We start from the raw sequence: 17489 nt of genomic DNA, 5'->3' as shown, positions 1-17489 counted from the left end.
CAAGGTACGGTTGACGAGATGGTAGGAGTATGTATGTATGTATCAATCAATGTATAGGTAAGTGAGTGGATGAGCACAGCAGACCAGAGAGAGGCAAAAGAGTGGAATCCAACGGGAGAGAGAGAGACGAATGACACAATGAGAAGAGAGAATGAGGGATAGCGCGCCTCTCGAAAGGGATATCACGCGAACGAAGGTAAGGGAAGGTGGTGAAAATGGTTGGATTGGAGAGAGAAAAGACAGGCAAATCGACCGTTGGCACATGCGAGTTTGTGTGTGTGTGTGCGTGGATAGTGGATTCTGCAGCACTTTAGCTGGGGAGAGCGGTGGTTCGTTCCAACTCGTAGCTTTTGTGGTTCACTTTCGTTCTGGATCGGAAGGACTGACAGGGGTTGATGCATCACTCTAACTCAAGATGGAGAACAGAGGTGAGGTGAACTGTGAGAAGAGCCTGGGCTGGACAACGCAGTTCTGTCGGTCTACCCGTCCATCGGTCGAGACCCCTCCAAAGTGCCATCACCAGATTTTGCCGGATCGTAGTCGTAGTCGAGAGCGTCAGAGTCAAAGTCAGAGTCCGCAAGTGTCGTCAAGTGTCGTTACCCATTGATGTATGTATAGATGCAATATCGTATTGTACAGACTGTGTCCATCCCATCCCATCCCTCGGAAACCCTGCCTCGTACCTGGTGGAAAACCCAAAACCCAAAAAACCAAACGATGGCCAGCGATGGCCAGTGGTATCATAATCTTCGTCAATGCAATTTTTGGCCATCTTCTTTCTTCACTCTGCCCTTTTGTCGGTGTCCCTCCCTCGTCTTCTCGAGAAAAAATATGTCTCCATAAAGCGCGGCCCAAAGCCCACCTGCATGATGCCACGTCAAATATCCCCTGTAGCTGCAGCAAAAGGGCAGCAAAAAAAAAAAAAAAAAAAAGAGGTTCCCAAAGACCCAAAGACCCCTCCTCGGCTAGGAACAACGCCGCAGCCGCCGTGCTATCCCCACACACCGCTCTCTGCTCCCCAAACCCAACCACCTCACCGGACGAACCATCCGCGGCGGGGATCGCTTGTGCGCTTGCACCAGGGCCTGGCAGAGAGAGACAGGCAAGGTGCAGTGCACACGCGATCCTCAGAAGTCTGTACCCTATCCGTACGTCGGGTTTCAGCTGTAACCGTACTGGATCCCAAGTCCGACCTTTGGGTTGTCGCCGCCAAGGGGACCGCCCACTCGCATCTTCTTGGTCGGGCTCACCATGTCCGATCGTGCCTCTTGACCGTGACCGTTAGGCACACCCCCATTGAACTTGCGCTTGTCTGCACCACTCTTGGTAATGCCAGAGAACAGCTTCGCCTGGAGTCTGGCGCTCTTCTCTGCCGGCGCAGGTGTGCCGTCGCGAGAGCCAACTGAGCTGGCAACTTCGAAGCTCTCACGGGGATCGCGGCGCAACATCTCCGACGCTGCCTGGCTCGCTTGGCTCTCGTAAACTTCCTCCTCGTCCTCGTTGCCGCTGCCGCCGGGGAGGGGACGGCGAGCGCCACGGGAGTTGCGGGATGCTTGCGAAAGGAACGAGGCCGACTTGGCGACGGACTCGAGAGCCTGGCGGGCGAGCTCCTCGTTGTCATCGGCCGAAATAGTGCTCTCGCGGCTCTTGCGAGCGCGCTCTTGGACCCGCTCCTGGATGGCCGGTGGCGGCGTGCCAGGAATCATTTGTGAGTTGCTGTACCGGTACCGAGGCTCGCTCTGAGGGACCAGGTTCACAGAGGGCAAGAGGCCAGATTGCTGCTCATGGCGCTGGGTGCGGGAGAGCGGCGTCGTTGGCAGGGCAGATAGAGACTGTGCGTTTCGGGTGTGCTTGGGAGGCATGCGGGGCGCGGGTCTGACCGCTGTCGTGGGCGTCGAGGGCGCGCTGTTGTTGTCCTGGCTGAGGGCCTGCAGCAGAGCCGCAATGGGCTCGAGGCCGTGGTCTCGGTCGACCACCCTGGCCTCGCGGTTGGCCGACCGAGGCGTCTGCTGCTTGGGAGTAGCTCGGTGAGGCTGCTGGGGAGTTGAGACGGTGGCCTGCTTGGGCGTCATGGCACCGTGAAAGATTCCGCCGGGGCTGCACAGCATGTGAAAGTGTTCCCGATTCTCCCGGATGCGGTTGAGTAGCATGTCGCGCTCCTCTGTGAGGCCAATAATTTCCTCCTCCTTGTGTGAAATAACCTTCTTTGCCATCTTGACTCGTCGCACGAGGCCCTCGTTCTCGTCCATGGCCTCTTCGTACCACATCTTCATCTGGAGGTACTTCATCTGCGCCGACTCTGATGCAGCGCTGAGTTCGCGGACAGCATGACGGGAGTACTCTGCTGTCCTCAGGGCCTCGATCTCTCGCCTGGTCATCTCGTGCTCCACGGCTGCCCTCTTGGCATCCTCGTCCGCCTGGAGGCTTAGCAAGTTGTACTGGAGCTTGTGGTGCGCGGCCTCCATCTTCAGCTTTGCGTGTTCTGCGATACTAGCCTGCATCATGGCTCGAAGTTCGTCTGCGGTGGCTTCGACAACCTGCTGAGGGGCGGGTGGGATATATTCAGTCCCGAGACCTCCATCTCGTCGTACCGTCGCGTTGTGGCCTGTGGCGGGCGGAGAGAAGAGAGCGGATCGCTGGGAGGCGCCGTATGCGGTCTGCAGAACGCCGTTGCCAGTGTGCGCAAGCAATTGTGACGAGGGCGGCGGTGTCAAGGACGAGGGGATGACGGCGGAGGAGCTCAGACGGTCGTCGTTGACTTCGGTCTTGAATGATTGGTTGGATTCGGCGGGCGATGCGGGCACTTCAGTAGAGGGGAGTGTCACTTGTGATGAGTCCAATGCGAGGACATTGGTATCTTGAGGTGTCGTGGGAACGGTCGTGGTGTCGTTGGGCTGCTGGGCTGCAGCATCGGGGGCGGTGGCCATGATGGAAGTGGGAGCGATAGTTCGGAGCGAGCGAGCTATGCCTGAAATGCGATCGGGGAGAAGAGGTGTGGATGTTGGTAATTGATTGCTGCAATTAGAACGCGGGGTAGCTGTATAGGCGACTCTAATAGAGAAGTGCCGGTCTGAGAGCTCGAGGTGGGTGAGTGCGGAGAGGAGGCGTCGCGTTGAGAACCACGTCAGCGATGGAAACAAGGCAGCGTGGATTGGTTCAGAGAAGCCGGCGATGACAGAAGCGACACAGAGACGTGGAGCGTTGGGTTCGATGCTGAGTTATAGAGACGAGGTGGCGGGGAGAGGAAAGGGGAAAAGAGAGCAAAGGCTCCTTGGTGGTGTCTCTGTGCTCAACCGAACGCTCTTTGTCTTCCGCACGGGTTTGACGGTGGACGGTTAGTAGCGTGCGTGTGTGTATGCGTGTGGTGTGTGGTGTGTGGATGTGGTGGTGTATTGGCGATGGTTGGTGGGCGGTTGCTGTGGGAGCAGATGGAAACGGAACGGCGCCAGAACCCAGAGCAGAGCAGAGCAGAGCACGAGCCAGCGGAATACCAAAAAAAGATGGACGACAATCAGCGGACGGCTGGGGCTGGGGAGGAGGTGGAAATGGACGGGGGGGGGAGCTGGGCCGCGAAAGGGAAAAATCAAGGAAAAAAGAAAGGCTGGCGGTGGGCGGCTGAGTCGACGCTAGGCCCAGACGAGGATCAGGGTGGGCTCGGTGAAGCTTCGGGTGAGCGAGGTGAGGAGCATGGGCCTGGCCAAGGTGAACGGTAGGTGACTTGATTGGTTCCTTCACCGAGAAGCTAGTCATCCCGTCTTTGTGCTCCCGAGACTGCCCCTTTTCTGCTAATTCACTTTCACCAAAAGCCACCCAAGGCACCAGAGGCTGGGAACGGAAGCCGATTGCTATAGCTTCATCAACTCCAACCTCCAATATCCCTATAGAGTAAGGATAATACTGTTTCTGTTTTCTTTCGTTTCCCTACTAGGTAAGTATCCATTGACTCCAGTCGCGACTACTCGGTAGAATCAATCACGCCTTGAGGTAGCTCAGAATTACCTCCTTGAACTGCTCAAAGTTGTCCACAAATGGGACGTGACCCGCGTTCTTGATCAACTTGAGCTCAATCTTGTTGTCCTTGCCAGCCGCCCTGAACCCCTTCTCCACCTTGTCCCGCATCTCCTGCATCGCCTGGGGAAGGTTCGCGTCTTTTTCACCAACAACCAGCAACGCCTCGTCAACACCCGACCCAATCCTCTCAAACAGAGGCCGGATATCAAAGCTATCGCTCTGCAACGCAAAGCAACACGTCTGGAATCCGTCCACGGTAGTCTGGTTCATGATGGCGCGCGCCCGAGCCGCCTCCTCAGGGTTGGCCTTGATCCATTCGGCGCCGAACCAGCGGTCCATCGTCTGGTCGACCTGGGCCTCCATGTTGCCGGCCTCGCCCGCCGCCTTGGCCCGCGGGCCGAACAAGTCCTCCACCCCGGCGTGCTTGGGCGACGAGCTGATGGTGTCGCAGATGGCCACCTTTTGGATGATGCCGGGGTACTTTGTCGCAAAGTAGAAGCTCGTCGCGGCGCCCATGGACACGCCGATCCAGGCAAAGAGCTTCTCAATCTTGAGCGACTTGACCAGAGAGTGCACGTCGTCGGCTATCGTCTCGAACTCGGTGTCGAGCTTCTTTGGTGCGGACGACTTGCCGTGGCCCGGCTGGTCAAAGCGCAGCGTACGGAAGCCGTTGGCGTGGAGAACCTTGACAACATGATCCCAGAGCGTAAAGGGCGCCGCAAGCGAGTTGGCTAACAAGACGACGGGCTTCGACTCAGGGCCCGAGAGGTCGTATGATAGAATGCGGCCGTCGGGCAGGCTGAGTTGCTGTGCAGATGCCATTGTGAATCCCACCCTGGTCTTGTAGTGCTTAGGTCGTGATGTAAGGTGATGTCTGGTGATGCTCGATAGTGTAACGCAACGTGCCCAGGTGAAGAAGTATGGATATCGTAAGAGGCAATAAACCAAGACGCAAAGCTACGGAATAAAGTGACGGACCTTCCGTGATTAATATCAGAGAGACGACAACCTCAACCTTTTGTGACTTTCACGTCATCGTCATGTGACGGCCGCGGGGTCGGATCGGAGTGGCAGCTTTCGGGAACTGGCAATGGTGGGGTTGCCTCCTGCCCGGCACCCGATGGTCTCAGACTCCACGTTCCAGCTTTATCTAATCAAAATACGTACCCTTCCTCCCCAGTAGGTACCCGGCACGGGCCACTCGAGCTCCAGCTTCCTCCAGCTTCTTCTCCCACTCGCATCACACACAGCCAGCTCAATCAATAACGCCCCAAAGCAAAAACTGAGTCGGGCAAATCATGGAAAAGAGCACTTGATGATACTGTATGAGAAATCAAAAAAAACAAAAGGTAAGGTGCGTCAAGGACAGGATTCGAACCTGCGCGACCGAAGCCACTGCCTAATCTGGAATCAAGGTTTGATAGCAGGGCAGCCCATTAACCACTCTGGCACCTTGACTAGTGACTGTTGTTGAGACCTTTGCCTCTCCGAAGCCTTGAGTAGGGCTCATGGCTGCATCCTTTCCCCCCCAGTCATCGAGCCTGGTCTCCCTTCACAATCCCGTCTCAAAGTCAGAAGGCTCGAAATCCGTGTCCGTCCAAGGATCAACCTCAGGTGTCGTCGGCGACGGCTAGCAAGTTGGTCGAGAACTCTTGCGAAAAGTTTACGAGCAGCCTGTGAGTTGGAAGGAAGGAAAAGAAGAATCAAAGTTTGAAGCAAAATGTCATGGAGAAAATCTTTCGGAGCTAGCCACCTTACTAGGTCGCAATGGCCACTTGCTGCCCCTGGTTCGCTGCAACCTTACGATGTGGTGGCGGCAACGGTGCAGCGAATAGCTGTTCTTGAAGGCGTCACTGTCATGACCCGAAGTTTGAGCTAACCTAATCGTCTTCCAAAGAGAAGAGATGCATATTTCCTGAATCAATCGAGACGGTTGTCGATTAAATGCTCTTATTGAAATTCGCAGCAGGCTAGAGAGCAATATGAACCATTGATATTTCACGCGGGCAATGAAACATGCACGGCAATAAAGAGTTAGAATACGTTCAGGTGTGTTTGTCCAATAATAAAACAATATCTACGTACGAACCGTAATTGGAGAGAACAGTTCTCGCAGGACAGCTATCCTAGCATTGAGACAATAGAGACAATTGACTTCGATTTCAGAGCTATGATGGTTTCTTGTTAGCGCATGCTCGCTATCATCCTCAACCAAGAAAACTTACAAGTCTCAGAGCGGGTGGTTGCAAAAGTCGGGTTCCATTCAGCAACGCCCGACTCTTTTTCGGTCTCCCTTGCAGCTGCTGGAACGCCATTCGGATATGCCTACTATCAACTGGCTTCCTAAGACCCTCAGGTTCAGCGAAAAGCCCGCCCAGACCTGTCTTCAAGCCTCTGTCTTCCCCAGTCATCGCCGTCTCCTCCCCGAGACGGAGCGCCTCCTGCTTCTGGACTTTGAGTGCCTGCGCCGTCAACTTCTGCACCATCTCACTCGTCAAGAACCCCAGGATATCCATCACATCATCATTGGGCTTGTTCTCCGCAATCACGCCCAGCCCACACCACTCTCGAAACCTCTTGGCCTTGCGATAGGTCAGCGACGCATGCCGATACTCTGACCACGTCGCATACTCGGCAACAGTCATATCCCTCGTCCGCTCATCGTTTCTCCTCAACTTCTCGAGCGCGGCCTCGTTGCTGGTAATCTCCACCAGATCCTCCTGGCTCGCCTCGGTCACTAGTTCAGAGAAATAAGACGCCGGGTCCCAAGGGAGCGTGACGGTAGGCAACTTGGCCTTGCCGCCGGCGGGGGCGTCGTCTGCGGGCGCGACGACATTTTCTTCGAGATCGGCTTCGTCGACGAAGCCTTCTTTTTCGTCCGAGTCTTTGACGGTTCTGCGGATGGCTTTCCAGGTGAGAAAGATGCGGAGGCGTTCGACGCGGGCTTTGTCGTGGCGGACTTGGAAGATTAGGTCGTTGTTGGAGAAGACGCGGGAGCCGCGGCGGGCGGCGAGTTCGTTGGCTATTCTGAGCTAGATTCTGGTGTTCAGCAGGTGATATGATTGTGGGAAGAGAGATCCGAGGGGGAGAGGCGCGGATGAAGTACCATGTGAACGACTTGATCTCGGATGATTTCCTCAATAAGTTTGGTAGTTTGGACGGAGACCTCTTGTGTCTCTCCTGCAATGTACATCATCTGGTCGATATTGTGTCAATACCTAGTCAGAGATGGCTTTGCTTTGGCACGAGGTATCACGATACGACAGCAGAGTCGTAAAACGGAGAGGAACAAAGTGGCTTATTGGAATGCACTGATGCCAACTCAAATTATTTGCATAGATGTGGCAGAGCATGTCTGGGCATCACCGTGATTTGAAAAGACTCACCTGTTGAATCTCCTGTTTGAACTTGGGCTCCATGGCTATGACAGGGGCTGGGTATCCTGAACGAAGACGAGGGAACTTGGGTGGGGGTATAGGAAGAAAATGATCAGGAATAAAGGAGCCGGGACGGTCACAAATAAAGAGAACTAGAAAACGCAATGAGCGAATTCCAGCTTCTATCTCCAGAACTCTGAGGACTTGAAACTGAATACATGGCGAAGGTGCGGGTGGAAGAATTCATGTTGGCTATTTTATACAGGCGTATAAGACGCTATAGGTGCGAGATGTAAATTTGACACTGTGCTTCTACACGCCGCCGGGCATCTGGTGGTGATGCGGGAGTTGGAGAGAGAAATTGGGGACGAAATGGCGCGGGGATGGCTTTACTTCGATCAAAAATGTCGGTTGAAGGCCGGGCTGATGACACCAAGTCCCCTTACCCATGAAGTATGATATCTGACTGGACCACTCCAACGACTCGTATCCACACGGCCGTGCTGACACAGTGCTCCTTCGGCTTGTAAGTGAGGAGGCCCCTTCCAAGATGCTTGAGGACTGGTCTAAGACGAGGTCCAGTACACATTCATGAACTCCAAGGCTTCTTTTCCGATGTGCTTAGTTACTCTGAACCATTTCAATTGAATGTTTCATATCTTCTCAGCATGGTTAGGGCTCAACTTTCTCAAAGGCCATAGGATGCTGGATGAGATCATAAGAAGCATCATCGCAACTATCCCATCAAGGTTTCGTAGCTCTTTTCCACCATGACATCCATCCAGTACACGTCCTGCTGCTTCTCATCCATACATGACCAAGTCTCTCTCACAAGAAGCGTCATTTGTCGTATAGGCTTCGCTGCCAAGATGCCCTCGAACGACGCGAGACGCGACAGTACCAGCCGTCTAGCGTGTAGAATATCGGTCATGGTTGGCCTTTCTCTCAACCTAGGACTAGTAGCAAGGCTTGACACAGACTTGTCTCCCAAAAAGTCCAACGAAAAGAATTCTCGAGTTATAGAAAGCTCGCTGCAGATGCTTACTAAGAGTAATGGCTGGATGGACCGAGATCGCGACGTGATTGGAATATCTTGAAGAAGGTCGAGGATGTGTAAAGCAAGACAGGTCAGCCATGTCCCGTGGAGAGCTTCTGGATTGCCCGAAAGGCTGGGTTCCGACTCTCCGATTATATCCAGCCAGGCCGACGGAGTGGCAGTCGCCGTGTCTTGTAAGAGTAAATCGGGAAAGTTGCGATAGAGTTGCAGCAGTCCCGTACATCTGTATGCCTCTGCAGCTTTCAACAGATGGTCGGTTGGTGTCATATCATCTCCCGAGTCCATGACTGTAACCTCTGTTGGAAGTTCAATCTTGCAAAGCCGCGAGTGGAGCTGTTCCGCTGTCTGTATGGCGGCGACGGACTGCTCGATGTCGTGCCTGGATGAATGCTGGCGGCGACGGATCCGTTTTCTTTCTTTTCTGACGAGTGCCCCAACTTGACCTACAACCTCTAGCACCTCTACTCCAATACCTGTCTGCGGGTGTGGCATTCTGGTGTCATGTCGATTGGGAAATCGAGGCGGCTGTGGCTGGACGGCGCCAGTGGATGCCGCCGAAGGCAACTCTTGGTCGGTGACGAAAGAAAGCAGCATCCTCCAGTAGACGAGAGAATTGTAAAAGAAGAATCGTTTCTGCTTGTCCGCCATTACCAAGCTATCCTGTTGGGCTTCGAGATGGATGAGTGTCTCAGCCAGTAATTCGAACTCGGACTGGCCGAGTTTAGACGGATCATGCCAGCAGAGGCTGAAGCCTAGCATGACTAGTGCCAACAGTGATGATGTATCCGTTGGACCTGCTCTACTTTCTTTCCATAAGGCGTTCACCGCCTGGTCCCGAAGTCGGCCGCTGGCTGCGGAAAGGCCTGGCGAGACTTCGGCTAAGCAGGCTGCTGCCATGCTTTGGGTAACGTAGTAGAGAGATGGCGAGTTACTCCAGAGATTGGAAATGGTTGTTCTGTATGGGTTCAACTTGCTGTCGTAGCAAGACATCATCCCGCACACTTCTTTGAAATAGTACTCCACCAGCACCGATGTATTGTCTTGTAATGAGGGTGATAGTGGAGTTTCATTGCGAGCCATGCTGGATGGATTGGAGCTGACGCGCCGGTCTATCACATCGAGACCAAGCGTGGCGACTTGAGTACCAGGCATGATACCCTGCCATAGTTCATTGGCCTCGTTCTCGATTGATGGAAGAGAAAATGGTACCCCTGCGGAAGAGGAAGGAGTTGGAGATTGAGCCGGCAGATCTGAGAAGGGAAACGTAGGCTCCAGATGGGTAACATCTTGAAAGTCTATACTTGAAGGGGTATCGATATTTGCAAACTGATTTAGGAAATCCGTGTCACAAAAATCCCTGCAAGATGGATTAGGGGACTGCAGATTTCGAACCGGGTCCCTAGCCCTTTGCTGGCGGTTTTGTGATTCGCTAGATATCGGGGTTGTGATTTTGACCCTAGGTGATCTAGAGGCAGGCGACCATCTGAGAGGCTTTTGATATCCGGGACAGGATATTCCGAGTCTTTTGCATCTCGAACAATGTGGCTTGACTTCGTCGCATTTCAACTGGCATGGAGCGTGTTAGGAGTTAACATAACGAATGGTCCACAATGTTGGCCTCTTACCCGTTTTGACTTGCATACTGCGCACCCATTTCGGGATCTGGTGATGGTCTTCGATGACTGCATCGGGTCGTTGGACAAGGAATTTGTCACGAGATATGGATGTGGTTAATGCTGCCCACATTGAGTGGGCCCGCTTTTTGTGACAGAATTACACGTCACATTCAAATGAGAACCAAATGAGAACGAGACGATAGTTCAATGTAGTGAGGCAACCCCAGAATCCTTCAAACTTGCAATTCTTGAGCAGCAAGCTTTCCATGTGCCTGAGAAGCGATGTCTCAGTGGGTGAAATGACTCGCGTCCGGATGCGGGGAGCTTATCGGCAGCGGAGCGCTCGGAGGTAGCATGACCCCAGCGAAAGATGAACGCATGCCCCCATCCACTAAACCAAATCAGGTCCCTCGAGGCGAAGGAAAATGATGCTGAAATGGGTAATCGTCGGTGAGGAGACTTCGGAGCCAGTCTTTTCTCTTAGGTATTCAAAGTTGGTTTGATAAGACTTAACGGAATCACTAAGCTGCGCTGAAGCTCTATCAGATCCCCGTGCTATCATTTCTGATCCTACTACTCCGTACCTAGCTCTCCAACATGGCGGCCGTCTTGGGAAATCAGTCTTTCAAAGTCGCATTGGTACAAACAAGCCCAAAGGTGAGCCCACTATCAACGTCACTTTAGCACGAACCATCACCAACCCTCATCTTTGCAGGTTCTGGATGCCGAGCACAACTTTGCTCATGCTTCCAAACAAATTCGCCTGGCTGCAACTCAAGGAGCATCACTGGCGGTTCTCCCAGAATATCATATGACAGGATGGGTACCAGATGAACCCTCATTCGCGCTAAGCTATGAGGAAGCTCAGAATTTCCAACGGCGATACCAGCAGCTCGCAGCCGAAGTGCACATCAACATCTGCGCCGGCACAATCGTCTACCGAGCACCAGACGAAGATCCCAACTCCAAGCCAACTCTTCTCAATACATCTTACTTCATCGACCATGATGGACAACTCTTAGGCGCTTATACCAAGACCAACCTCTGGATCCCCGAACGCGATCATCTGACTTCAAGCATCGACTACGCACACAAGATGCAAGTCGACGAGGGTACGCCAAAGCCTCATCAAGTCTTCGATACTCCCTTGGGTCCCGTCGGCATTCTAGTCTGCTGGGATTTGGCCTTCCCGGAAGCATTCCGACAGCTTGTCTTGGCCGGTGCAAAGATCATCATCATGCCCTCGTACTGGACTCTATCGGACATGAGCAAGGAAGGTTTGGAGTATAACGCGTCTTGCGAGAAGATGTTTGTGGAGTCCACGCTTACCACGAGGGCTTTTGAGAATACTGCTGCCATCATCTACTGCAATGCGGGAGGACCTTCCCAGCAGGGCTATTTTGGCTGCAGCCAAGTTGCATTGCCCATCGTCGGCAAGGTTCCTGGGAGCTTCACGGATGGCGAGGACGGGATGCGGGTGGTGGATGTGGATATGCGAGTTGTTGAGATTGCTGAGCGGAACTATCAGATTCGACAGGATTTGGGGCGCATCGATTGGCATTATGGCTATGCGAAAGGGGCCAAGTTGTAAACTCAGAAAGAGAATAATACCTATCGATGTCTAATGTCACGATAATACCACCCAGATGAGATGCAATGAGTGTTTAGATCTAGGCTCGCTTTTGCCCCTGTTCTTTTTTGTTTTTTGCTTACCCGCTGCTAATGACACTACAAACAGCCTACAAGGCATTCCAATAGGGTCAGTTCTTTCAGCATAAGGAAGGTACGAGTCAGGAGACGAGAGACAAAACATATCGTGGCGGTTTGAGTTTCCAAAGGAGCACATCAAACCGTGTTCCTCCCGGGCTATTGCACTGGTTTCGGACGACCGGAGAGCTCTCTGAACACAAGAGCATCGGATTCATCGTATGATTTAATCCGTTCAGATTAGAGGCTACTTACAAAATCACAGCTTGTCATGTGGTAGGGCGGCTATCCCTTTTGCAGATTCCTGATCTTCGATAGGATTCGCAGTTGGTAACTCCTCCCCAAGGATCAGCTCAAACTTGGGACCGTTGTAGGTCTTCCTCTTGATAAACCAGAGTGTAACCGCGTAAACAATGAAAACTCCAATGACAGCTGTCACGTAGTCTGGTTGTGTTAGATACGTAAATAACCCGCTGGTAGATGGGGACTTACTCATAGTGGAAATATCGATCGGAATCGCTGGTGGGAAACAGAAGAACTACGAGATACGTGAGCGTTTCTTCTCCATTACCCCACACATCTTTACTCACGATAGATGTGACGATGACGAAAAGCACCGACGTCCAGTTCGTGAGGTAGCCCATGAAGCCTCCGCCCAGGGAGAATACTGGCGGATTATCCGTCACGAGTTTCCGGCCCCTGATTAGCAGAATCATGACTGGCATCGCATAAGAAAGATTCAAGAACAGGGTGCAGCTTGCGATGTAGGCATTAAATGCAACCTCAGGGCCTATGAAAAGTTAGTTTCTGCATCTCATGTTTATTGACGGGCAGACGAACCAAGATAGAGAAGACCAAACAGAATGTTGAAAATGGCCTGCACGACTATTGCACGTACAGGGACGTTCAGCTTAGGGTGGAGGCGCGACAGACTTCAAAAGACCAGGTAAGTAAGATGGGCTAAAATGGTGATAGCTTCAGGCTGTACGTACTACTTCGAGAATGGAGTTCCGTTATCTCGAGCCATAGACCAGACCAAGCGACTGCCCGACGTCACGCAGCCGTTGGCGCCATTAACGAAACAGAGGGCGACTGCGACGCTTAGAACAGTGGCAGCTGCTCTGCTCTTCGTTGCTTGCAAAATCATCTCCGTCAGAGGACTCTGCGTAGGCGAGGAAAGCAAGACGTCAATGTCAACGGCGCAGAAGAGCATAACGAGGATGAAAGCAATTCCCCTGCGTGTATTGTCAGGTTAAATGTACTATTTGATGCGATGGAGTTCTACTTACGTCGTACCACCGACGATCACGGCACCGACCATGGCTTGAGGGGCATCTGTGGATGGTCTAGGCATCTCCTCGACCATGTGCGCCACAGCATCAAAACTATCACTGTGTCAGTCATATAACGGTAGGTCTGTTTCTGGTGAGATGAACCCAATCAAGCTGAGAGCAGACTGAAGAAGTCCAAGCATCCATGCCGTCCCATCGCTCCAGCCGGTAGTATTGGAAAAGTTTGTGAAGACGAATTCAGCGTCTGTCTTGGGAGAGGTTGCGAGTAGCACGATGCTGATCACGACGACGCTGAGCAAGGACCAATACACTTGAGAGGATTAGCAAGCCAATCGGTCAACTTTTGTCCTTTAGAGTACTTACATGCTCCTTCATTCCATCGATTGAGGATTGGGTATGCAAAGATATTCAAGAATACTCCAATGATGGACACAGCGGCGAACATCAAGTACGTGCTCCATTGTGTGATCTCGTAGGAGCCGCCAGAAGCTGCGACGGCGGCTGCAGCGAGGAATCGGGCTTCATCCAGAATTAGTGAAGGTCAAGTCGTTGATGTAGGTCAATTCTCACCTCCAAAATACGCAGCGGTAGTGTTGAGCGTGAGCCAGCCAGCGATGTTGACCCATCCAACAAAGAAACTCTGGAGCTCATTAGCACTTGATTTCCAGTCAGGCTGTGAGACGTGGGGTTTACCGTTATCTTCCTCCACTTCTTCGTCGAAAGTGCATAGGCATAGTGATATTGCCCTCCAGCCGTCGGATAGAGCGACGCAAGCTCTCCAACACTTGCACTCAATGCGATGTTGCAGATAACACAGAAGATGAAGCCGTACACAAAGGACACTGATCCACCTGAGGGCATCACTAGACCAATGGACCCAGCGAGAGAGATCCAAGTGCTTTTGAAAATCAGTATTCAGATCTGGGTACGTAACTACAATTCAAAGACTAACTTGAGAATAGCGAAAGCCATGCCAATCATGGTGATTTTAGAAAATCGCTTCTGCAGGTGGCCATCGTGGCCATCCGCTGATGATGTGGCCATGTCTTCGAGTGGTATGTGACAGCGGAGCTTCAATGGTGTGAATTGGAGGTAACCACCCGGACGTTCTTGACAGAATGCGAACCTCTCATGTCCTCTTATGGTCCTTGAAGGCTGTTTCACTTGTACATCGCAGTGTCGCACCGACGATAATAAGGCAGATGATAAGGAGAGATGCCTTTACGCTTAATAACATGCCAACAAACAGCAACGGGGTTATCCTCTCGGGTAGCTGCGAAGCTGCGAGTAATGACGGTGGTCTATCAACACGCTATCCCCAAAGTGGTAGTCTTAAGCAAAGGAAAAGACGAACCCCATGGCCGGCTGTGGATCGGAGACGCTGCTGTGGAGGTCTATCAGCCGATCACCCCGCATGCGATGATAACGGCCCCGAGCTGCGTCAATGCCGGCACCCATTTCCGCTGCGAACTGTGTACTTGGCTATCGAGGAATGTCATTGTTCCCGGAGACTATTTTCCCTTGATGGGTGCATTTCAGTTGATGAAGCTTCAATATAACCCCTAGAGGTAAAATACACCATCAATTGGGTAGAGCCGCTGCTCCCCGTTACTACCTTATGTTGCTCTGCTGTCCAGGCTCTAAAAGCAAGTGCTTAGAGCAACACATGGTTCACTGTCCTCGATCGTACGGCGCGGATAACGGCCACTATTCAATCCAGCCACATAGATTGAATTTGATTCATTACTTCATTTTGTCCAAGGTTATGTTTGAATTAAAGCATCTTCTTGTACACCTTGTTGCATTCAATCTCCTGAACCCACAAGTTCCATGGTCGCATTAATGACCACTGTGTCGTCTTGTCAGAAGCCATACATTCATCTTTACTCAGGCTCTTCACGCCGCCCGTGACCCCAGTAACGCCTTGAAGCATTAAAGCAGTAGTTTGGATGCTTGCATTCTTCTGCGTATACACTGCTCGCATCACGGCGAGCTCGATGCTACTGGCAACGACTGTGAAACCATGCCCGCGCATCAACGTCACGTTATTGCCATCGTCGAAGTGCTTCGCCAAGTGGGCACCCATATTCTCACTGCGTACAAGTAGGTCATCAACGTCGCTGTTCTCCATGTGGTCTGCGGTATCAAATACCGGTACACCATTGGCGCCCAGAAATCCGCACATGTGGCTGACGGCCCTCAGCGGAACACCCGATATCGTGTATGGGACCACAGCCTCGGAGTGGCTGTGGACCACCGCGTTAACCTGTGGGTGCCGCTTGTAAACCTCCGAGTGGATTCGCCGCTCCGCAAAGCCCGGAGGCGACTCCGCTTCGAGGGGCTCGGCATCACCAACCCTATAGGCGACAAGATCTCTGATCTCTGACACCTGAGCTGGGGCAACGTTTCGAGACATTACAAAGATGTCAGGGTCTAGAGGGTAGCGGAAAGACAGGTGACCGTAGGCATCAACCACTTGATGGAAGTGGAGAATGTGAGAGCCATCGATGAGTTTGCTGAAAAGCTTCCGAAGGTCGTCGGTGTGAGGCAGAGCAGCCATTGCAACGGGATGTATTTCTTTCCGGGCAATGGCGCAGGAATGTAAAAGGTTTCAAAGCGATATTTGATTTCCCGAAGACGGCTGGATTTGAGAAATGCTAAGAGTGTCGCGAGTGCCGAGTGCTCATACAGAAGCAGCTGATCGACGGGCCGATGATCGGATTTCAGAAATCTGGCGGGGTACGAGCACCAACTCGATGCGGGGTCGTCGAGGGGGTAGTTTGAGAGTCTGAATGTCTGGCATTTGGCGACCTTTTCGTACATGCACATAGGATCTTCATGTTAAAAATTGGTTTTGTGTTTGGGTATGCCGCGCCGAGTTCGAGGTAGCAGTAGATTTCCTGATAAAACCGATCTTCTCTCGCAGCAACTTTAGTCTTGGAAGGAATCCATTGGTCCTTTCGGAACGAGACCTAGTTCAACCAGAAGCCTCTCTAAACCCTCTGTCCTGAATGGTTTCTGTATCAATGCGTCGAAACCAAGACTGCGAGTTCTATCCATATCTAGCCCCATTGATATGCCAGCAGCCATAACTACAATATAACACGGCTTCAGGCCATTCTCGATTTCGAATGCGCGAATGAGTCTTGTGGCATGCAGACCATCAATGACGGGCATCGAAGGCTGCATCAAGATGCATTGATAGGTCTGGTAGCCTTTCTTGTATGCCTCGAATGCCTCCTGGCCATTACATGCGAAGTCGTACACGCAATTGTGCCCTAATCCGTCCATTTGCCTGGCGATGAACTTTCTCACAACTTGATTGTGTTCGGCTACAAGGATGTTGATTGACGTCGTGTGTGTTGCTGTAATGGGAACGCTAAGTGCCTGAGCTGGGCTTGATAGACCTGATTGCTCTGTGCTCAGCTCTTCCAGTGGACGTGTTCCATTCTCCGACAGGGATTCTGCGCACGAGAATACTATGTCGGCAAAGCATTCATCTACTCTCTTCAGTGGTAAACGAAGGAACGATGGCGGTCGGGTTCGGAAGTGCTGTAGTCGATGACTATAAAGCATTCAAAAATACATTGAAGAAGAAAGATGACGCTGCACATTTTTTTCTTCTCAAACACTAGATTACCTATGTGCTGTGAGGCTTGCTGCCTGCTTGGCTTCTGACTTCTCGCTTACTCAAGGCGCAGCATTTCTAGTCTGCTTATGTGGATGCGGCCACGTTCTCAAGAGCTCTCGCACTGAGGTTTGGCACTAAGATGTAGGATTTGGGGAAAGGGAACATCTATAATACGACGTGTGTCACATATCTTTTTCGCGGTAATTAGATCCATCAACTTGCTACTTTACGTTGTTCTTTAGGCCCTGCGTTGACTTGGCGCCACCGATTCCCACGCAGCACTCCATGTGGGATGTGGTTCCTACGTATAAATCACAACTATCGTGATAGATATCCAAAATATAGCTATGGAAACCGTATGCTCACCGGTCCGTATTGCCGGGCAATGTCAAGACAGGGCCATCATCTTGGACGAGGCGCGCCCGACGCCGACGCCGACGCCGACGCCGTCAGGGGTACCGTGCAATTATGGGGCCGGTTTACGGGATCGGGTTGAAAATCGTGACAAGAGCCCCGAACGAGTTCTGGTACTCTGTCACCGAGAGGAGGGGACCAGTTTACTTAGCGGCTTCGAACTCAAGTTATTCCTCACGGACTCTTCGGGGTTCGGCTGTTCCGTCTTGCCTCGTTCTCGCAACGTTCCAGAAGCTCTATCCCTGAAGCTCAGACTCGAATCGAGACGCAACTCCCAATGAGACCGCCGTAAACGCGAGGCATGTCCAAACTCTGTTCTACTTACCTTGCCATCTCGCAAGGCAGGGTGCCGGGTCTCTTCACCTCTTCTGCAGAGTACTCCCT

The 17489-nt window shown here is 52.3% G+C and overlaps 10 protein-coding genes and 1 non-coding gene across 11 annotated transcripts; 2 read left to right on the top strand and 9 right to left on the bottom strand.

The window, feature by feature from the left end:
- Positions 1 to 1160: 1160 nt before the first annotated feature.
- On the bottom strand, positions 1161 to 2927 carry CLUP02_17108 (uncharacterized protein; the record flags this gene model as incomplete). The annotated part of the gene is made up of 1 exon (XM_049296023.1): positions 1161 to 2927. One exon carries the CDS (start codon positions 2925 to 2927, stop codon positions 1161 to 1163), a length of 1767 nt encoding a protein of 588 aa, XP_049153170.1.
- A 1045-nt stretch (positions 2928 to 3972) lies between these two features.
- On the bottom strand, positions 3973 to 4833 carry CLUP02_17107 (uncharacterized protein; the record flags this gene model as incomplete). The annotated part of the gene is made up of 1 exon (XM_049296022.1): positions 3973 to 4833. The coding sequence occupies one exon, from the start codon at positions 4831 to 4833 to the stop codon at positions 3973 to 3975; it is 861 nt and encodes a 286-aa protein (XP_049153169.1).
- Positions 4834 to 5368: 535 nt separating this feature from the next.
- Positions 5369 to 5469, bottom strand: CLUP02_tRNA303. The gene has a single exon. It is a non-coding gene; the product is annotated as a tRNA-Ser (tRNA).
- A 704-nt stretch (positions 5470 to 6173) lies between these two features.
- On the bottom strand, positions 6174 to 7430 carry CLUP02_17106 (spt3; the record flags this gene model as incomplete). Its single annotated transcript, XM_049296021.1, has 4 exons — positions 6174 to 6179; positions 6237 to 7043; positions 7118 to 7207; positions 7398 to 7430. The coding sequence occupies 4 exons, from the start codon at positions 7428 to 7430 to the stop codon at positions 6174 to 6176; spliced, it is 936 nt and encodes a 311-aa protein (XP_049153168.1).
- A 270-nt stretch (positions 7431 to 7700) lies between these two features.
- On the bottom strand, positions 7701 to 7977 carry CLUP02_17105 (uncharacterized protein; the record flags this gene model as incomplete). Its single annotated transcript, XM_049296020.1, has 2 exons — positions 7701 to 7811; positions 7885 to 7977. The coding sequence occupies 2 exons, from the start codon at positions 7975 to 7977 to the stop codon at positions 7701 to 7703; spliced, it is 204 nt and encodes a 67-aa protein (XP_049153167.1).
- Positions 7978 to 8124: 147 nt separating this feature from the next.
- Positions 8125 to 9342, bottom strand: CLUP02_17104 (C6 zinc finger domain-containing protein; the record flags this gene model as incomplete). Its single annotated transcript, XM_049296019.1, has 1 exon — positions 8125 to 9342. One exon carries the CDS (start codon positions 9340 to 9342, stop codon positions 8125 to 8127), a length of 1218 nt encoding a protein of 405 aa, XP_049153166.1.
- A 1316-nt stretch (positions 9343 to 10658) lies between these two features.
- CLUP02_17103 (carbon-nitrogen hydrolase) lies at positions 10659 to 11652 on the top strand (the record flags this gene model as incomplete). The annotated part of the gene is made up of 2 exons (XM_049296018.1): positions 10659 to 10718; positions 10777 to 11652. The coding sequence occupies 2 exons, from the start codon at positions 10659 to 10661 to the stop codon at positions 11650 to 11652; spliced, it is 936 nt and encodes a 311-aa protein (XP_049153165.1).
- A 375-nt stretch (positions 11653 to 12027) lies between these two features.
- On the bottom strand, positions 12028 to 14104 carry CLUP02_17102 (amino acid permease; the record flags this gene model as incomplete). Its single annotated transcript, XM_049296017.1, has 10 exons — positions 12028 to 12212; positions 12261 to 12306; positions 12359 to 12558; positions 12609 to 12700; positions 12761 to 13003; positions 13058 to 13153; positions 13205 to 13370; positions 13424 to 13579; positions 13631 to 13716; positions 14013 to 14104. 10 exons carry the CDS (start codon positions 14102 to 14104, stop codon positions 12028 to 12030), a joined length of 1362 nt encoding a protein of 453 aa, XP_049153164.1.
- Positions 14105 to 14834: 730 nt separating this feature from the next.
- On the bottom strand, positions 14835 to 15620 carry CLUP02_17101 (class II Aldolase and Adducin domain-containing protein; the record flags this gene model as incomplete). Its single annotated transcript, XM_049296016.1, has 1 exon — positions 14835 to 15620. The coding sequence occupies one exon, from the start codon at positions 15618 to 15620 to the stop codon at positions 14835 to 14837; it is 786 nt and encodes a 261-aa protein (XP_049153163.1).
- A 371-nt stretch (positions 15621 to 15991) lies between these two features.
- CLUP02_17100 (response regulator receiver protein) lies at positions 15992 to 16978 on the bottom strand (the record flags this gene model as incomplete). Its single annotated transcript, XM_049296015.1, has 3 exons — positions 15992 to 16612; positions 16794 to 16856; positions 16922 to 16978. 3 exons carry the CDS (start codon positions 16976 to 16978, stop codon positions 15992 to 15994), a joined length of 741 nt encoding a protein of 246 aa, XP_049153162.1.
- Positions 16979 to 17038: 60 nt separating this feature from the next.
- Positions 17039 to 17386, top strand: CLUP02_17099 (uncharacterized protein; the record flags this gene model as incomplete). The annotated part of the gene is made up of 1 exon (XM_049296014.1): positions 17039 to 17386. The coding sequence occupies one exon, from the start codon at positions 17039 to 17041 to the stop codon at positions 17384 to 17386; it is 348 nt and encodes a 115-aa protein (XP_049153161.1).
- Positions 17387 to 17489: the final 103 nt, after the last annotated feature.

This window comes from Colletotrichum lupini, chromosome 9 (assembly GCF_023278565.1).
Source record: "Colletotrichum lupini chromosome 9, complete sequence".
Taxonomy (NCBI): Eukaryota; Fungi; Ascomycota; class Sordariomycetes; order Glomerellales; family Glomerellaceae; genus Colletotrichum; species Colletotrichum lupini.
Note: the sequence above shows the minus strand (reverse complement) of the source record. Positions and strands in the feature narration are given on the sequence as shown.